General features: G+C 35.9%; 2 protein-coding genes across 4 annotated transcripts in view; one reads left to right on the top strand and one right to left on the bottom strand.

Annotated features, from left to right (window-relative positions):
* Positions 1–6655, top strand: part of LOC121368066 (germinal-center associated nuclear protein-like) — a 44831-nt gene extending 38176 nt beyond the window's left edge. For both annotated transcript variants that reach the window (XM_041492593.1, XM_041492591.1), the window contains 3 exons: positions 1541–1718; positions 4802–4904; positions 5681–6655. In XM_041492593.1, the coding sequence (XP_041348527.1) occupies positions 1541–1718; positions 4802–4904; positions 5681–6288 (889 nt within the window). In that variant the 3' untranslated portion in view covers positions 6289–6655. The remainder of the gene's footprint in view (positions 1–1540; positions 1719–4801; positions 4905–5680) is intronic.
* Positions 6656–8283: 1628 nt separating this feature from the next.
* Positions 8284–20762, bottom strand: LOC121390318 (probable Dol-P-Man:Man(7)GlcNAc(2)-PP-Dol alpha-1,6-mannosyltransferase). 2 transcript variants are annotated; one of them, XM_041522105.1, is made up of 10 exons: positions 20680–20762; positions 18725–18861; positions 17501–17633; positions 14789–14962; positions 13048–13242; positions 11834–11937; positions 10114–10340; positions 9396–9562; positions 8934–9009; positions 8284–8536 (listed from the first exon to the last, which is right to left on the bottom strand). In XM_041522105.1, exons 2-10 carry the CDS (start codon positions 18851–18853, stop codon positions 8308–8310), a joined length of 1434 nt encoding a protein of 477 aa, XP_041378039.1. In that variant the 5' UTR covers positions 18854–18861; positions 20680–20762; the 3' UTR covers positions 8284–8307. The 2 variants fall into 2 exon arrangements, with proteins under 2 accessions (XP_041378039.1, XP_041378047.1); XM_041522113.1 differs by having other exon boundaries at positions 20664–20746.
* Positions 20763–21007: the final 245 nt, after the last annotated feature.

Below are 21007 nucleotides of genomic sequence, written 5' to 3'. Positions count from 1 at the left end.
AGTTCCAAAATGTGAATATTCGCAAAAACGCAGCCACGTGCAAACCATGTCACCACTGCACGTGCGTTGTCTGCACGTGCAACATGAACACCGACAGTATAAAAGTGCAGGGTGTTCGCTTGCCTGGCCTCTGTATCTGGCCGACAGTTGACAATCCAGGACATGCCACGTCTCAGTGAACCGCAGAGAAACAATGCCATCGGCCGACTAGACGCAGGCGAATCCAGAACGGCCGTTGCCAGGGCATTCCATGTGTCCCCAAGCACCATCTCCAGACTGTGGGACCGTTACCAGCAACATGGATCAACACGTGACCTCCCTAGATCCGGTCGACCACGGGGTCACTACCCCCGGGCAGGACCGCTATATCCGGGTACGCCACCTTCGGGAACGATTGACTACTGCCACCTCCACAGCCGCAGCAATACCAGGTTTGCGCAGGATATCCGACCAGACCGTACGGAACCGCCTACGTGAGGTAGGAATTCGTGCCAGACGTCCAGTTCGAGGTGTCATCTTAACACCACAACACCGTCGACTCCGACTGCAGTGGTGCCAGATTCATCGACAATGGCCTCAACTGCGATGGAGACAGGTGTGGTTCAGTGACGAGTCCCGATTTCTGCTCCGACGTCATGATGGAAGATGTCGCGTGTATAGGCGTCGTGGTGAACGTTATGCGGCAAACTGCGTGCAGGAAGTGGACAGATTCGGCGGGGGTAGTGTCATGGTGTGGGCAACCATCTCACAGACTGGCAGAACTGACCTGGTCCACGTGCAGGGCAACCTGAATGCACAGGGCTACATTGACCAGATCCTCCGGCCACACATCGTTCCAGTTATGGCCAACGGCAACGCAGTGTTCCAACATGACAACGCCAGGCCTCACACAGCACGTCTCACAACGGCTTTCCTACAGAACAACAACATTAATGTCCTTCCTTGGCCATCAATATCACCGGATTTGAACCCAATTGAGATTCTATGGGACGAGTTGGACCGATGCCTCCGACAGCGACAACCACAGCCCCAGACCCTGCCCGAGCTGGCAGCAGCCTTGCAGGCCGAGTGGGCCACCATCCCCCGGGACGTCATCCGTACTCTGGTTGCTTCAATGGGCAGGCGGTGCCAGGCAGTTGTCAACACACGCGGAGGCCACACCCGGTATTGACTCCAGATGACCTTGACCTTGGTGGTGTGTCCTATCACTTACTCACAATGGACTAGAGTAAATTGTGAACAATCCTGCAACATTTGGTAATTATCGGACTCACCATTCAATAATTAAATCAATTCTCCAAATGTTACGACAATGTGGTTTTGCGTTTCTTCTTTTGAAGAGTATATATATATATATATATAGAACAGATGTTTAACGACACCCCAGCACAAAAAATCTTTTTTATTTTAAAAACTATTTACATGTACCTGGTTATTGTACTACTGTATGTCCATCATACATTTAATGCTTTAGTTGATTTCTTGTCCTGATAGATACAAATTTAACCGTACAAACTGCATACATCACTGGTATTTTCAGAATGAAGATACTGCTGCAGCAGGTTAGAAATGGTTTTGAAGACCTGTGTTTCCTGGAGGTGGGTGAGGCCCAGTGTGAGCCGACCTACGTGAACATGCCGTGGACGGACGTGATCGATGCCTGCATCAACTACAGACTGACGACTCTCACCATGTGGGATCCTCACCACACGGGCCAGGTACTGCAGTCAATTATGATGCCAGACTTATTTATTTCCTGATAGTAGGCCTTGAATTTCAAGATACAGTTTGTTTTTGTTTAACAACAGGACTTAAAGGAAACATGTCACATAACCCATATTTGGCACCAACCATGTACAATTAATTATAAATTGAATCACCTAAAAAAAAAAAATTAAACAAAATTAATTACTTAAAATATCTCCATAAAAACCCCCCAGATACGAGCTCTTAGCGGAAATTGCCGATCTTTAATGAGTAGGGCAGTCACGAGGTCCATGACGTCAGAGATGCGTCGCTTGATCTGAAGCCTTACACTTAAAAGCATTAGTCCGTACCACTCATAAAGAATCTAAGACTTGCACAGCTTACCAAAACAATGAGTGTTCGTATGCAAAACGTTTTGCCGTATCAATATGAGCTGTTAGTAAATGAAGAAAGACACACATTTACTTAAAACAGTGATACTGAAGAAAAAACCGATAGCGAGTCGGAGGGTGGAGAAACTGATGGTGCCAGACCAGACCGGTCGGCCAATTTACAGCCCGGAGCCCGAAAGTAACCCGGAGACAAAACCAAAACTCGGATGCTAATGCCGAGGTGTATACTGTTCATATTTAGCATAAAGATACACCTCGATATGATTTATTTAAATATGTAAAAAATATAAATGTAGGACAAACATTTTTTGTTTTTTTTAGAAAATATCGCATTTTTTTTGTTCGGGCTGTACATAATGAAATCTGTATGCACAGTGTAAACAAACGCTCTAATTTACGACAAGGCGCTTCACTTTCATTAACCTGACTTGTAAAACAACATAAATGACTTGAGAGTATAACCAACTTTTAAACTAAATATATTTCTATTTGCATCAAAAGAACGAAATGGGGTTATAGTATTTTTCTCTCATTAAAAAAGTAGCATATTATTAGGCCTATTGGTAGGGTGCGTTGAGTAAAAACGACCACTCACGATACCGAAGTGATAATTTTCTTTTCTTTGGTACTACATAATTGGTCAGCTTTGTAATTTTAGATGGGGAAAGTCTACTTAATCAAGGGTTTTACAGCATTATTTACAGTAAAGAAGCAGGGCGGCTGATAATGTCCATTAACATTGTACTATAGTCGCGACAGGTTACGCCACAATACCCTGTGATCTTAAAAAAACTGGCACGTATTTTGTACGTATGTCTAGACCGTGGTAATCACTTACCTGGTCGATACCCTGCAATATACACCTGCCAATCAGGAATCACATGTGCGGGCCACGGAAAGAAAGGACCAATTAACTAAAACAACACTCCAATTCTCAAGTCAGCCCGTGGATGAAACATAATAGTTATTTCGACACCGACAGTAGTGGTTTATTTTGTATTGAACTTCGTGTTGCTTCGGGCGATGAGGAACGTTTTTGTGACGTATTCCGCCCGAAGATTAAAAACATTATTTAAAATTATTATTGTTTTCTACAAGTTTTTTTTAAAAACATATTTAAATACATCGTACTGAGATGTATCCTCATGCCAAATCCCATTTGTATATGCCATATTTAATTACTTATTGACGTTTCCTTCTTTGGACGGTGAATACAGATTTTGTTATGTAGGCCTACAGCCCTAACATGAAAAGAAAAAAAAAATTCCAAAAAAATAAATAAATAAAAATTTCTACATTTTTGTTTTAACATATATAAATACATCATGCTGAGGTGTATCTTTGTGCCAAATATGTACAATGTACACCTCGGCATTTGCAACCGAGTACTGTTTTTGTCTCCGGTAACGTTCGGGCTCCAGCCTGTAAATAGGCTGACACCAAAGTACTATGCGGTGTTGGTGTCCAATATTTTCTTTTGCGATAAAATACACGCGTCTTTCTTCAGATATAATCCTTTGGAAAACCATAAAAAGACCATCCCGATCGTTTAAACTGTTTATTTTTACACCCAAAGGCCGCGCAGTACGGCACTGTTGGATTGAAAAGATCGTAAGCCCCTTACTCCATATACATAAACAGTTTACAACAATGGAAGAGTACAGCGGCTCTGACGTCACTTCCCTTTTTTTCCGAATGCTCACGAATAAATATGCATAAATCGTACTTTGATACTGATTAGCGTAATTTCTTCATTTTAAGTTTACACGTATTTTATTGTTATAAAGTTATTTGTATATTATTTTTATATCATTTTGCTTTTAAAATGAGCTATAATATGGTCTCGTGTCATGTTTCCTTTAAACACATTGATTTATTTAATCATCGGCTATTGGATGTCAGACATTTGGTTAATTCTTTCATATAGTCTTAGTGAGGAAACACGCTACATTTTTTCCATTAGTAGCAAGGGATCTTTAATATACACCATCCCACAGACAGGATAGCACATACCGTGACCGTTGATATATCAGTCATCGTGCACTGGCTGGGGATCGATCCTAGATCGACTGTGCATCAAGCGAGCACTTTACCACTGGGCTATGTGCTGCCCCTTGAATTTCAAATCTGCATCCACAGTATTATGAATGTTGGCTATAGTGATCTACTGAAAACATCTTTAATTTATGTGTATATATAAAGTATTTTAATCCATGTGTGTGTAATAAAGAGAAATTGGAGGAATATAGAATCTGATGTTTTGAGTTTCATATTTAAATGTTTGTTTTTATGTGTAGAGGTTTTGAGTTTCATATGTAGATATTTTGATTTTTATGTGTTGATGTTTTAGTTGTTTTTTTCTTTTATCTATATAGATGTTTTGATTTTCAGGTGTAGATGTTTTGATTTTCAAGTGTAGACATTTTGAGTTCCATGTGTAAATGTTTTGATTTTCATGTGTGAATGTTTTGATTTTCACCTGTAAATGTTTTGCTTCTGATGTTTAAAAAGCAAAAAGTATGTGTAAATAAATTTCCATAAATCATCAAATTTTTTACATAGTTTTATATTAAAACAATGACATTTTAAAGAATATACATTATAGGACTGTAAAACGTACTGGAAAATGGACAAGTAAACCAGTTTTTACAGTCTTGGTGAATTCTGACACCTCAAATATAAAATATAATCTTTTTTTTCAGGGACCCAGACAGGAATTGACTGTGTATTACAGGGAGGAAGACCTGAGAGACTATGCACCACCGGAGTCATGGAATGAAGCTGCGGTCGTGTCAGAGCTGCAAGGTAGAATATCTACTTTTATTTTCAGTTCACTGCCTACCAGTCTTGGTGGTATAGTTGATAAGCCATCGGACATAAGGCTCGCCTCCCAGTACTGGTTCATACCCAGAGTGAGTTTAATGACTCAGTGGGTAGGTGTAACGCCAAGGCACTGACTTCTCTCTCACAAACATCTAACTCTTTGTCCTAGACAGACAAACCAGATAACTGACATGGTGTGTGTCCATAACAGCATGCTTGAACTGTAATTGGATAGAAGCATAAAAATAACTAAATGAAATGAATCCTCTGCCATTTTGAGGTGTTATAACTTAGTTTTCTCTGTTGGTCAAGTTAGAATAAAAATATTTTTGTTAGCCTTAGAATGTCCTGCATGCATCATTGTTCATCTTAAAATAGGTGAAAACTATTTGAAGATATAAAAAAAGTAAACAAGAGGTCGATGTTTTTTAAATGTCCACAAAATTATAGGTATTGGTTTATTTTTGTTTGTTTGTTTAGGTTTTGTTTTAATCTTCAGTTTAAAAGATCTTTAAATAAAGTCTGAGAGATACTAAAAAATTATGTTGTATTTCTTTATTATTTTTATGTACACAACCGATGTTTACCCTTGTCATAGGTTGTTTTAATTGTAAATAAGGTACTGGGAATATTAAAAAAACATTGACAAGGACTTTACATCCATACATTATCTTGTCACTTCCTGTGGTTGGCCACTATAAACAACTTCAGTTAATGTTTGAAGATGAATATAAGCAATTTATAATCTGTACTTTCAGTTGGGAACACACTTGAAAGCACTTTCCAGAAAGCTGCAGCAAACAAAATGACCAACTGGTCCGTGATTGTTCAAGGATCACCAACATGCAGTGACCCAGCCTCGGATGATGCCACGGAAACCGATATGGAAGTGGCATCATTCCACAACAGTGACGACAATGCCGACGAACCGGCCATTCCAAGGAAAATTCCAAAATACTCTCAGAGTTCTACGCGAAATGCGACTGACCTCAACAACAGTTCAGTTCGGAATTCTTGGCTGGCGGGTATTTCCATGGAGACGGAAACGGAAATGAACCTGCGATCGGACTGCGAGGCTCTTGCAAATTCTCTCAAAGCCGAGAAGAGGAAGTCGAAGAAATTCAACCGGTATTTGGAGTCTTTGTTGTCTTCGCAAAACGACTTCCAAAGTGAAGTGGCTGTCATGTCGCCATGTGCATCTCCATTGTTATTCCAAGAAATGGGTGATAATCTGGAGGGGGAGGATGAACCGGTGCTAAACAAAACTGTGGGAGAGAGAATGGACAGTCTGAAAGAGAGGATTGCGTCTCAAAAGAAACAGAGTCAGCTGTTTGAGAAGAGGTTACAGATGTTGATCAACAGTTGATGTAAAATATTAACAAGAGTTGGATATACCAAATAGTGGAGCTTGAAATTATACTACTGTTTGCCAAACAATGAACTTTGGTGAAAAATAATTGGTGTACTTGAACTATACATTGTGAATGTGGCAGTGATGAAATGTGCCAAAGAATGGCTTTACTGACAATTCAAACTGTATAAATTTGTATATTTGACATTTAGTTTATTTGTTTTTCTATTTGTAATGTGTTTTTCTTTTCTTTCTTTTTTATTCATATTTTGTAAAAATATTACTGTATATTGTATCATGTGTTGGGATAAGTATATAATTGTGATTGCTAAACATATGAATATCCACATTGAAAAAAGTGTTGATAAAATGTTTTCTACAATTTCTTTTCTTCTTTTGTGTACTTTGCACTTATCACCCTTGAAATTGATGACTTTCATGGCCTGTTTAATGACAACTCAGAACATTGTTTAATTGGTGGCAGTTAAGGCTTCCCGATTAAATGTTCTAGCAACTTCCCGATTAAATGTTCTAGCAACTGCCATGGTATGTGCTGTCCAGTCTGGGAAAGTGCGTTTAAAAGATCCCTTGCTGCCAATAGAAAAATGAAGCAGGCTTCCTCTAAGACTTTGTGTCAAAAATGTTGACCTCCAAAAGCTGATGATTAACAAATCAGTGTGCTCTAGTGGTGTAATTAAACAAAACAAACAATGTTTTGTTTAACTTTCCCTGATACAATGTAATTAGAATTGGGCCACGTTCATCATACAGGTAGCAAGTTATTTTAACAGTAATGATGAGTTTGCATAGCTTACGTGTCGGAAAGTAAGCAATGTTTTATGCAATGATGTACTAGTCAACAGTTTTATTTATGGTTATATGGCATCAGAACCACATTGATAATGAGAAAAAGACATGCCGCATGGGCTATTCTGTGTAGCAGCAAGGAATCTTTTATATGCACCATTCCACAGACTGGATAGTACGTCCCAGATGTGAAGCACTAGCTGGAATACACATATCCCAGGGATCAATGGGGATCTAGGATAGGCAAACACATTACCACTGGGCTATGTACCACCCCTTAACAACTGGGGTGGGTGGCATTTAGCTGGACTGCTTGCTTGAGGTGCTTGCATTGCAGGATCGAACCACCTCGGTGGATCCATTAAGCTGATTGGGTTTTTTTTCTCATTCCAACCAGTGCACCACAACTGGACAAAGGCTGTGGTATGTGCTTTCCTGTCTGTGGGGAAAGTGCATATAAAAGATCCCTTGCTGCATCAGATAAATTGTAGCGGGTTCCCTCCGAGTCAGAATTACCAAATGTTTGACCTCCAATAGCCGATGATTAATTAATCAATCTACTCCAGTGGTGTCGTTAAACAAAAACTTCTTTGACAATCAGGCTGCCAAAGACAAAGTTTATTACTTGGAAAGAGAAAAAAATGAAAGAGAGAAAGAGTGTCACAGAGATGGACAGAGAGAAAGATTGTTTTAATGGCACAAAGTAGTAGTATTGCACCCCTCTGGTTAATCTTGTTTCTTATTGGTTGGTAAAGAGAGTCAGTATTAAAGTTGGTAGTTAACATTGCATTACTCATTTAATAGCATGATAGTGGTTGCACTATTATAACTACCTGACAGTATATAATAATAAAAAAAAAATTATTAGGTCTACAGGCTGGTAGGTACTGGGTTCGGATCCCAGTCGAGGCATGGGATTTTTAATCCAGATACCGACTCCAAACCCCGAGTGAGTGCTCTGCAATGCTCAATGGGTAGGTGTAAACCACTTGCACTTAACTGTTTCACTACATGGTTTCTGTATGCATGTGGGAAGCGTTAAAAAGATCCCTCATTTCTCTGTGGCAGCAGTAACCGACATGCATATTCGTATTTCTTTGATGACGTTGAAATCAAAGGGACAGAAAAAAACCTGTTACTTCTGTAGCCATGGCAGCAGTGACATGCAATATTAAGAAATACATATGACAGTAAGCCATAACATTAAGTTAATATATAGATATGGCTTTATTGCACATTTCGTTTCAGTATCCATAGCTTAGGTTTGATGACAACCTTCAGAGGTGGTAAATGCTTCAGATTAAATGTTATTCTGTCAAAGGCTTCAACTTCAAAAATTATGTGATGAGAGTTCTTGTAGATGTCGAGTTCATCTCTAGTCACTCCACCTATCATCAGATGACTGAACTTGTTCATCTCTGGGCCTCCTGCCACAAGGTCTTCTGTTTTATCATACCTGTAGTAAATAGAAAGCGGAGGGGGAAATTAACTTGTATATTTTTTTCAAATATCAGAAATGTACTAGTGCATGAATAGCAAATAAATTCAATCCCTGAATAGCTACATGCAGGTTAAAACCATTTCAACTCCTCTCACTCACAAATCTCTTGACTCGATTTGTTTAATAATCCATGCGCCCATAGTACTAAAACTGGAACATACACTTCTGCATAAAATTGATGAATATATTTTTAAAATACATTTTAAGTCATTGCTGACCTTTGAAATCAGTTTTTCTCTTAATAGAAATTGCAGACTCTCATTTGGTGTAAAGATCCTCATGATTCCAAGTTAATTTCCAAGTTCTCTCTTCGTACATGTAAAGTGGCACTTAAAATCAGAAACATTCTCACCTCCAGTGTGCGTTTCTCTGAGCAAATCTCGTAACTCCAGTTTGAGCTGTGAATACGTCAATATGAACATTCACATCTGAAAATGGTAAAATGTTGGTTAAACATAAGTCATGTCATGTCATAGGGTTTTACGTGCACATTCAGAACAAGCTGTTGTAGCGCACGCCTATCGTGGGCACATATATACCAGTTGTGGTGCACTGGCTGGAATGAGAAATAGCCCAATGGGCCCACCGAGCACTTTACCATTGGGCTACGTCCTGCCCCGTTTTTGTCTTAAATGCTACCTATTATATTTAAATTGCTCAAATGCCTCCCTTTAAGAGAAACAGGCTTCATAGCTTTGATTCATTGTCGCTAAAGTGTACTTTATTGAGATATTTTTACACAATGTTTTCACAAAGTGTATGTAGACTATCCACTGAAATGTTTGACACTGCTATACAGTGTTAAAATACGTACGGACATCATGCTCGATTTGATGTAAAGTATCCATGGCGACCCCACCGGGGTAGTTATGGTGAGAGACATACAGGAAGCCACCAGTAATAATCACATTACACACCAACAAGGCGACAGCATATAGTGATAGTAAATGTTGAACAGGCGACTTCGTACGGTTCTGCCATCTACAGGAAACAAGAAAGTTTTTAAATATAGTATACGACAAAATGAATGGTGCGGCAAAACCTATTATTTTGAAATGAATTCTAGTAAAACACTTAAAATTATCTTTTAAATCAGCAATCTACACGAGACATAAAACATATTTTAAGTGCAGGGGTGTGGGGGGGGGGGGGGGGGGGGCAGAAAGGCAAATAAAGTATTAAAAATTGAATAAACACCCACTGACAAATGTCTTTAAAATATATTGGTATTCAAAACATTTCTTAAATTTTCATAAAAACAATTGACCATTTAATTGTTTTTTAATACTTTTTCCAAATTTTGTACTATAAATATGTAAAATATACTGTTTATACTGCCTCTATCCATTTAGGGTTTAGGTACTTCTGCCCCGAGTGCAAGTTTCGGTCTTTGAAGTCTGTATTATCGGGAAAAAAATTCTGTTAATATTATTCACACATTATTTGTTTGCATTGCTTAAATTCTCAAACTGTTTCCATTTCATTTCAAATATTTTCAAATTACTTTTAGCATATTTAGATTTAATACTCACAGTCTTGAGAGGGCACAAGCAATGGCCACGTTGAAGACTGGAAACACATAGATGACAAATCGAAGTTCTTTGTGTGGCAAGAATGAATAGAGAAAGACGAAGGTGGCTGCCGGCCAGATTAACGTCCAAACCTGGCGGTTCAAGTACAGTCCCACTGGGAGCAGCAGAATACTGAATGACAAGGCTTTGGGAATAGCACTATAAAAATACCATAGGAATGGTAAAGTCTGGATTGTTGTTAAAGATTGAAAACTCTGTAAATGTTTGGACATATAGAGGATAATAAATGAGTTGCCAGTTAATATCAAATTTATGTCCCAAGTAAAATAACTTTCACTTGTCATGAGCTTTAGCGAGTAACAAATGAAAATTATTTCATGCGGGACATAAATTTGATAATAACTGGTACCAAGTTTGTTATTCTGTTTATTACCCCAGCTACATGTATTTGGAGTTTTTAAAAGCATTTATTTTCTATATAGCCTACATCGGCTACACTTCCATGTATATAGAAACGACATAAACTACTTTACTGTTCTGGGTATTGCTTTAACTTTGTATTTCATTCACGACTCACAGATAATTTTCAAAACCCAAAGTTCTATATATTCTGTAAAAAAAATATAAAAAATCTATAATGAATTGCAGTAAACAACCATTTTATTACAAGTTTAACACTGAAATCAGAAAGACGTAAACACAAACGCTTTAAACTACATGACATCATTGTGTGTGCTTTGCCAAATCGTGATGACGTCATATTTAGTACTGACAAGGTGATTGGTTTATTGGCGTCAAATCGTCCAATATAGTGTATGTTAAACAAATGCATAATAATTTCTCACTGACAAATTATGATTTTTATTTTCCCTGTTATGAGTGCCTGTTGGGGTAATAAATATGTATAACCAAGGTATTGATACATGTATTTAATATATTTTATTTATTATTATTATTTTAAAATACAGGGTGTTTCATAATATCAGAAATTAGCATTGCTTGTTATGACTGAGGCAGTGTGTTCTGCACAATTGAGAGTATACAATCGACTGCCCACTAGGCAGTTGTAAAGTTTACTGTTGGTTATAATCTGGAAATAGGGCTCCATCGGATAATCAGTTATACTGGTTATTTGCATAAAATTGGCGTGCACCAGGGCTATGCAATTAAGTGCATTTGACTATTCGATAATTAAGTGTGGAAGCTAAATTTTTATAAATATTATTCACAATGAATTTCTCTCACTTTCTTCCGAAATTTATATAAATATTATTCACAATGAATTTCTCTCACTTTCTTCCGAAATTTTTATAAATATTATTCACAATGAATTTCTCTCACTTTCTTCCAAAATAACCATACTTGTATGTTACACACCAGGGCCTCATCCTACAAAGTGATCTTGGCGCTAAGATCACCTTAAGTGCATAAGGTAGTTATGCACTTATGGTGACCCAAGTAATCCTGGCTTACATACAACATGCTGATGTGTTGTCATACAAATAACTTTTGACAATGAATTTGAAAGAATGTTTTTAAATTTATTTTTGTTGTGATTTTCTTTCATTTGGGGAAAAAAGCTTAAAATTATCAAATAAAGTTAACCAAAATTGTCCACAGATTGGCACTTATTCAGCTTAAACTCTGATAACAATAATTTAACAAAACCTATTAAAACCCACCTGAAGTAGTTACGAACTACCAGAGTTTAAAAGGATACACCCCACTTGGCACTTTTATTCAAAATGGTATTGTACCAGAAGACTTGTCCTTCAGGCCACAACCATTGGCGCCAAAAAAACGAATCCACGCAAATTGTAAGGCCTGTATTTGAAAAACAAATTAGCAATATGTCAGTTACTTCAGTATAATGTGAGCCCATATTAAACTGAATGCATAAAAGTTTGTTAACATTTGTTAAACTATGAATTTGGTGATTTTAACTTTGAATTACAATTAGCATGCACCCTCTTGCAACCCACCCAGCTACAGGGTGGGATGTTCCTCAGTGGTACAGCACTCGCTTGCTGCACAGTTGGTCTGGGATCGATCCCCATCAGTGGGCCCATTGGGCTATTTTTCATTCAAGCCAGTGCACCACGACTGATATATCAAAGGCCGTTTGGTATGTGCCATCCTGTCTGTGGGATGGTGCATATAAAAGATCCCTTGCTGCTAATCGATAAAAGTAGCCCATGAAGTGGCAAAGTGGGTTTCCTCTCTCAATATCTGTGTGGTCCTTAACCATATGTCTGACGCCATATAACCATAAATAAAATGTGTTGAATGCGTTGTTAAATAAAAACATTTCCTTCCCACCCAGCTAGTGATGAGAGTTTACCCAATTATAATTAACACACAGATTAAGGAAATGTTTTATTTAACGACGCACTCAACACAGGCACTCACGCAGATATTGAGAGAGAAAACCTGCTGTCACCACTTCATGGGCTACTCTTTTCGATTAGCAGCAAGGGATCTTTTATATGCACCATCCTACAGACAGGATAGTACATACCAGGGCCTTTGTTACACCAGCTGTGGAGCACTGGCTGGAATGAGAAATAGCTCAATGGGGCCACCGATGGGGATCAATCCTAAACTGACCGTGCATCAAGCAAGCACTTTACTACTGGGCTACATTCCGGATTATGGAAAGCAAACTCATATTCATATAGAGGTGGACTCAACTTTTCTAAATATTTTTGGTATAAATTTACAGTATATACAGTAGATTTTTAACCATGGCTAGTCGATTTTGAAAACCATTGATCCCATGGCTAGTGGATTTTTAGAAAAGACTTGGGTTGAGGAGATGAGGACTAGGATGTGGAGATGGATAGCAAAAGAAGTTCAAAGATAGGAGTTCAAGGGAAAGCAAGGAAAAGGAGTAATGGAAACAAAAACATTTTTTTTTTTAAACCTTATCCTCACCTAACATAATAAGCCCTGCTGGAATGATGTTGAAGAAGAACGTTTTCAGTGGTAACCGCCGAGACCATAGTTCGGAGATGATTATCAGACCCAGGAAGAGCATCAGCTCGGAGCGGAAGATCACCACAGCTGCGCCCGACCACCACACAAACGCACCATGTTGCTGCTTCAACCACGCTGTCAGGGCTTGCAACACTAAAAGATAGAGAGAAATCACTTATAAATACTGCACATACCAGTCTGTACGTTTTGGATATCACATACCATACTAGTATCCATAGAGTTGGATGCAAGATTTTTCTACAAGCGGGTGTAAGGAGAGAAAAAGACACCTCCAGTATTTGTACAGTTAAAAGCAAGTAAAAAAATTGGTTTTAAGGGGTGTCCGGTTTACTGAGTTTTTTTTAATGCTTTGTTAAATAATTCTATTAGAACTGTACTGATATTGGAAAAAGTGATACATTATTCATCTGGTATTCAGTTTTGAACGGTAAATTGTAGTGTTAAAAAATGGGTAAATCACAAGACCATGAAAAATATCTGGTTGTAAAGGAATTCCAGTTTTGACGAGTTTCGCTTTATTTAATTAGTCATCCCCATAATCACGCAGCCGACTAAGATAGTACATCAGATCTCCTCCACTAAACTGAAATAAATTCATTGTATTCAAGATATTTAGGACACAGTAAAGTTCAGTTACAGCTCTGTGTGCCCACCCCTGTTAAGCAGCCAGCTAGCTTAAAGGACAACCATATGTTATCCCAAATTATCTTTAAGCTAGGATTAACTAACTTAACAAGATTTATTTGTATAGTAGACATAATTACTTTAAATGATATTTCATTGTAAAAATTTTAAGTGATACTAACATGATATTTTTGTAGGACAGGAATAAAAAATAGATTCTTTATAAATATGGAGAAAAACAATAGGCCGAAAAAGTATGAAATATAAATAAATAATGTTCTATATTTAGAACACTACTTTAGCATAATACATTACTGTATGTTTATGCACTGATTGGGAACAATTTATGTCTTTGAGATGCTACCCAGAGACCTGGCCTGTGACAAGACATGCCTAAAACCTTAGTGGTATAGGGGCATGTTAAAGGTACTCTCCCTCTCTCTCTTTGAGATGCAAAAAACCCCCACCCAAAACCCCCACAAAACAACGGGTAACCCATTTCATTTTACATAAACTGTAACAACCAATTACATTATGTGCTAAATTTAATGCACAAAAGAAAAAAAAGGTTTTTGCTAAACTAGAATTAAATGAGCATCAACTGAACGAAACAGTTATTCACACAATTTTTCAGGGGCTAGGCCTATTTCTAGACATCTAAAAAATCAAGAGCTAGGCCTAGTTCTAGACATCTAAAAAATCAAGAGCTAGGCCTATTTCTAGACATCTTAAAAATCAAGAGCTAGCCTTATTTCTAGACATCTTAAAAATCAGAGCTAGGCCTATTTCTAGACATCTTAAAAATCAAGAGCTAGGCCTATTTCTAGACATCTTAAAAATCAGAGCTAGGCCTATTTCTAGACCTCTTAAAAATCAAGAGCTAGGCCTATTTCTAGACATCTTAAAAATCAAGAGCTAGGCCTATTTCTAGACATCTTAAAAATCAGAGCTAGGCCTATTTCTAGACATCTTAAAAATCAAAACGTCTGCGTAAAGACAACTCTGCAGGCTGTATACTGGGCCTTAATTAATTTTCTTGAGTATATTATCTTACCTAAAGCTAATGCAAACACATTAGGTAGCGGTCTCGACATGTAGAACATGAAGTGGAACTGAGTGATGGTGGTCACAATGAGCCATATTTTGACACCACGACCCAGACGATTCATCACTGCTCGACAGAATGATACAAAACTCATTCCAACCACCAAACCAAGCACGGCACGAACTAAAACACAAATATAAAGCTTAGAATTTAACACATTATTCATTATCAGGTCAGGTCAGGTCAGAGTGTTTAACGTGCACATTCAGGACAAGCTGTTGTAGCGCATGCCTGTCCTGGGCACAGGTGTCGACCTCAGCTGGCTCCTCCGTTTAAAAAAAGACAATGGGCATAAGAAAGCAAATAAAATAAACCAAATATACAATACTATTTGTCATGTTATGTGGACTTCCAATACACTAAAATAAACCAAATATACAACACTATTTGTCATGTTATGTGGACTTCCAATACACTAAAATAAACCAAATATACAACACTATTTGTCATGTTATGTGGACTTCCAATACACTAAAATAAACATAATATAAAACACTATCTGTCATGTTATGTGGACTTCCAATACACTAAAATAAACCATAATATAAAACACTATCTGTCATGTTATGTGGACTTCCAATACACTAAAATAAACCACAATATAAAACACTATCTGTCATGTTATGTGGACTTCCAATACACTAAAATAAACCACAATATAAAACACTATCTGTCATGTTATGTGGACTTCCAATACACTAAAATAAATCACAATATAAAACACTATCTGTCATGTTATTTGGACTTCCAATACACTAAAATAAACCACAATATAAAACACTAGCTGTCATGTTATGTGGACTTCCAATACACTAAAATAAACCACAATATAAAACACTATGTGTCATGTTATGTGGACTTCCAATACACTAAAATAAACCACAATATAAAACACTATCTGTCATGTTATGTGGACTTCCAATACACTAAAATAAACCACAATATAAAACACTATCTGTCATGTTATGTGGACTTCCAATACACTAAAATAAACCACAATATAAAACACTATCTGTCATGTTATGTGGACTTCCAATACACTAAAATAAACCACAATATAAAACACTATCTGTCTTGTTATGTGGACTTCCAATACACTAAAATAAACCACAATATAAAACACTATCTGTCATGTTATGTGGACTTCCAATACACTAAAATAAACCATAATATAAAACACTATCTGTCATGTTATGTGGACTTCCAATACACTAAAATAAACCACAATATAAAACACTATCTGTCATGTTATGTGGACTTCCAATACACTAAAATAAACCACAATATAAAACACTATCTGTCATGTTATGTGGATTTCCAATACACTAAAATAAACCACAATATAAAACACTATCTGTCATGTTATGTGGACTTCCAATACACTAAAATAAACCACAATATAAAACACTATGTGTCATGTTATGTGGACTTCCAATACACTAAAATAAACCACAATATAAAACACTATGTGTCATGTTATGTGGACTTCCAATACACTAAAATAAACCACAATATAAAACACTATCTGTCATGTTATGTGGACTTCCAATACACTAAAATAAACCACAATATAAAACACTATCTGTCATGTTATGTGGACTTCCAATACACTAAAATAAACCACAATATAAAACACTATCTGTCTTGTTATGTGGACTTCCAATACACTAAAATAAACCATAATATAAAACACTATCTGTCATGTTATGTGGACTTCCAATACACTAAAATAAACCACAATATAAAACACTATCTGTCATGTTATGTGGACTTCCAATACACTAAAATAAACCATAATATAAAACACTATCTGTCATATTATCTGGACTTCCAATACACTAAAATAAACCATAATATAAAACATTATTTGTCATATTATATGGACTTCCAATACACTAAAATAAACCATAATATACAATACTATTTGTCATATTACATGTATATGGACTTCCAATACACTAAAATAAACCATAATATAAAACACTATCTGTCATGTTATGTGGACTTCCAATACACTAAAATAAACCACAATATAAAACACTATCTGTCATGTTATGTGGACTTCCAATACACTAAAATAAACCATAATATAAAACACTATCTGTCATATTATATGGACTTCCAATACACTAAAATAAACCATAATATACAATACTATTTGTCATGTTACATGTATATGGACTTCCAATACTAGATTTATGGCTTCTCACTGAACCACTGACGCCATATAATCGTAAATAAAATGTGTTGAGTGCGTCGTTAAATAAAACATTTCCTTCTCACTGAACCAATACAAGTCACTCCGAGTGGGAGCCGGTACCGGGATATGAACCCAGTATCTACCAGCTTGCACTTGTTTGAGGACAGGTAATGTATCCATAAAAGAGAAAACACTCCAAGTTTTCTCCATACTAGATTTATGTCTTCTTACTGAACCAATACAAGTCACTCTGGGTGAGAGCCGGTACCGGGCAATGAACCCAGTATCTACCAGCTTCAAGTAAGATGACCTACATGTATATGTAATCATTACACCACCATGGCCATGGTGGACAATTATGAATGTTGGCTGAGTGCATCTTACCAACAAACAGGGTTGGGGCAATGCTGGACTGCAGGTATCAATATACTGATGCCTGCAGTAAACTTAGACCGACTTACCAATAAATTGATGAATTAACTTGGATGAGGTAGCCATGCTGACAATGCGTATCCATGGTGCTGCTGAGACCGATATTGTAAGTGGGCCCAGAAAGGTTCTAGGCACAACTCCAGGAAATTCCAAATGGTCATACTGAAAAAGAATGAAAAATTCAAGTACCATTTTAAAAAAGAAGTTTATTTTACAAAATGTGTGATTTACATGTATAGCATTTTTATCAGTATAAATTATATAACAACATATCAGCACATTTTAAATTACAGCTATTTCGTGTCCAATATTTGGTTATTTTGACGTTTGGTTGACAGTGAGAAAGAGTAAACCTGCAGGGATCTTTTATAATATGCATTTTTTGATACAGGACAGTACATTCCACGATCCTTGGAGGTACCAGCTGTGGGGTACAAACAAATATGTTGCTGTTTTATAACACATTGTTGCACTTAAAAGTAGAGAAGGCGTGTTTTCAGCCAGCATATATAAAAACCTTCTTATGTGACCCCAAAATAGATTATTTTGCAATCTCTGCAACTAAACAATATAAAATATAATATAAAGTAGTTGATAGAAAGTAAAAAGTTATTTAATTGAAAAATATATATGTACTAAAAATTGCAACTTTAATGTAAAACATTTTAAATTATTATTTTTTTACTTAAAGGGACATTCCTGAGTTTGCTGCATTGAAAGATGTTTCCGACTAATAAACTCTTTCAACGATTAAACTTGCATATTAAATATATTTTCTTGTTTAGAATATAAGTGTCTGTATATTCAATGTGTTTCTGGTCATCTTAATATTTGTAAGAAGCCCAAACTGGATTTTGTCTTCAAAAATGACGAAAAAACTATATTTTAGGAATTAAAATGAAATTTAACCTATTACAAATATCAGAATGATCAAAAACATGTTTACTCTACAGCCACTAATATTTTATGCAGAAAAATATATTTGATATGTAACTACAATTGTTAAAAAGTCTCTGTCAGTTGATCACATCTTAAAAATTGCAGCAAACTCAGGAATGTCCTTTTAATTTTAGGGATGGGGAGTATTCCATTGTTTGAAAAGTTATGTACCACCCAAAACCACACATGCTGATTTCTACAACAGATCTGATGTTGGATGTACAATATTAATACATGATTATATATATGTAATGATACATACATGTAATAAAGAATTTAAAACATTAAAATTAAACAACAAACTTTAAATAAACCTGTGAAATGTTAATGTTGTGATGCAAGATGTCATGCATTGCTTGCATGTTGAAACTTTCCTCCACTTTTGTGTAAGGACAGACATACAGATGAAGTAGCATCACAACGAAAACAAGCAACTCCTCCATTCTGCAATCTGAAAATACATATTTATAAAAGTACTATAATTGTAAATACATAGAGCAGGTACTGACATATCATTCAGGGTTATTGCCAGCGGGTAAAACGGGTATGGCGCCATGCACACATTTTTTTGCAGATGCTGTTTTTTTTTAAGTTAATCTTTTGACAGAATTAATTACTCTTATCATTACTGTACGATTTTCTTAACCCTAACCCTAAACTTATCTCAACACAAAATTTAGATGTTTAGAATTATTAGATTATTTTGATGGGACCCCAACCATCTCACAGTTGGTGCATTTTCAGTGGATCCAAAATGGTGAACACTTGTTTCTGTTTTAATTAAGTAAGTAATTTCAAGTAATTATCCATCTGATGAGGTGAACCATCCAAAAGTGACCTATTTTAATGAAACCTGTTGGGTTAGCATACATATTATTTCAATATGAGCTATTTTGAATAGACATTTTTATCTTCAATGTTTAAAGATCTACAGTTGACTTCAACTGTACAAGTATATGAAAATATTGGTAATATCAGTCACTGTATTCTTGGATTGGACCATATACATAATACATGTATAATGTATATTATCAAGGGTGGATCCAGGATTTTTTAGGGATGGGTACAAGGTTTGAAAAGGACAGCTATAATACTCATAGTGTGGATGCAATGTAGAAAAAGAACACCCAACAAAGTGACAATTACATTAATTAATGTAATAAACTTCTGCAAAAACATCCAGCTGACCAAGACATTACATACATTACATACCCCGACTAATTTTAAAAAATAAATTGTACATAGGGAATAACTGCGAAGGTTAGAAATTAAAATGACGAATGCAGCGAGGCTCTGAGCAGGATAGAGTCGATATTTTAAGACAGTAGCCAGTTATTTCTTTTATCCTGCAATCCTACAGGAATAGTCAGAAAATCATTATTTATTCCATTTTTGTATATGCAAATGAAGTATGGTCAACCTAGCAAAGCTTTTGCCAAATGACGTCATACAAGATACATGACGTCATTCTTTGTATGACCCTAGCTACATTCTGTCACATTCAAAAAGCATTTCTAAACTCCAATTCATAAAAAAATATACAAGTTTTGTATTGTTATCGCAAAACTAAAATTTATTTGCATTTACTGTACTAAAACAAATGATTTAAAGAGTATGTTTATGGAAAATCTAGTCTGAAATATTCAAGTCGAGTCGGGCTTATATCATGTGACCTATATTTTTTGTCACTGACCAAAAATATAAAAATTTATCTAGTCATCATATCTTGACAATGAATACAGTGATTGTGATATAAATGTATTTATCTGTTAAACATTAAACTGTGGATTTCTCGAGCATTTTAAAATGGGGGGGGGGGGGGGGGGGGGGTAGTAAATACCCCTAAACCCCTTCCCCTGGATCTGTGGTTGATTATATGTATTATGCATATAATGTCCAATTACATTGATTTAATTAATTTCAAAAACTTATTATTTGGATATACTGGTACTGAATTCATGATAATTTTTAGGCCTTGTCACTTTTTGCTAAACAGAATTATTTCCCCTTAATAGACAATTTCCATTTTAGGGGGTTAGGGCAACTTAATTTTTATGATTATTATTATTTTTAAATTATTTGTTCTTTTAAAGGTATTCCACCAGTACAGCAAATAATCGTTATCATTATTGTCATAATTAGAAGTCAGCGGTCTCTGGTTAAAGAAATAAAGAAATTAAAAAATGTATTAGATATATTATTTTCAGAAAAACATTAAAACCGCCAAATTATTATTTTTAATTTTAATATTACCAAAAAAAATGCCAACCTAAACTTTAACTTAGCAATGGCGAAAATAACATGTTTAAGTGGCTGAGTAATCCCTTAGATTGATGGGCGCTGACATATTAGTTATGTTAAAATTCGGAATATTCTAACTTGAATAATAATATTATTTCATCTTTGGTTTCTGTACATAAAATTACTTCTAACAAATATTTTTTTATTATCTAAATTTTTTAAATATTTAAATTAATTTCTTTTTATTTATTTAAATGTTTAAATATTTATTGTTTAAAACCTACAAACGTTTATTCTTTGATTACTACATTTTGTTACAACTTACAATAGAATGGTTTCTGAATTGATTACTGACA

The sequence above is a fragment of the Gigantopelta aegis genome, chromosome 3, assembly GCF_016097555.1.
Source record: "Gigantopelta aegis isolate Gae_Host chromosome 3, Gae_host_genome, whole genome shotgun sequence".
Classification (NCBI taxonomy): Eukaryota; Metazoa; Mollusca; class Gastropoda; order Neomphalida; family Peltospiridae; genus Gigantopelta; species Gigantopelta aegis.
Note: the sequence above shows the minus strand (reverse complement) of the source record. Positions and strands in the feature narration are given on the sequence as shown.

What these genes read in the sequence shown, in the direction of transcription:
- LOC121390318 (XM_041522105.1), bottom strand. Translation starts at nt 18,853, where the DNA reads ATGGAGGAGTTGCTTGTTTTCGTTGTGATGCTACTTCATCTGTATGTC. An exon ending in AGCAGGGCTTATTATGTTAG is followed by an intron (nt 11,938 to 13,047) that starts GTGAGGATAAGG and finishes TTTCAAATACAG; the next exon opens with GCCTTACAATTTGCGTGGAT. An exon ending in ATAAAAGTGCCAAGTGGGGT is followed by an intron (nt 10,341 to 11,833) that starts GTATCCTTTTAA and finishes ACAACAATCCAG; the next exon opens with ACTTTACCATTCCTATGGTA.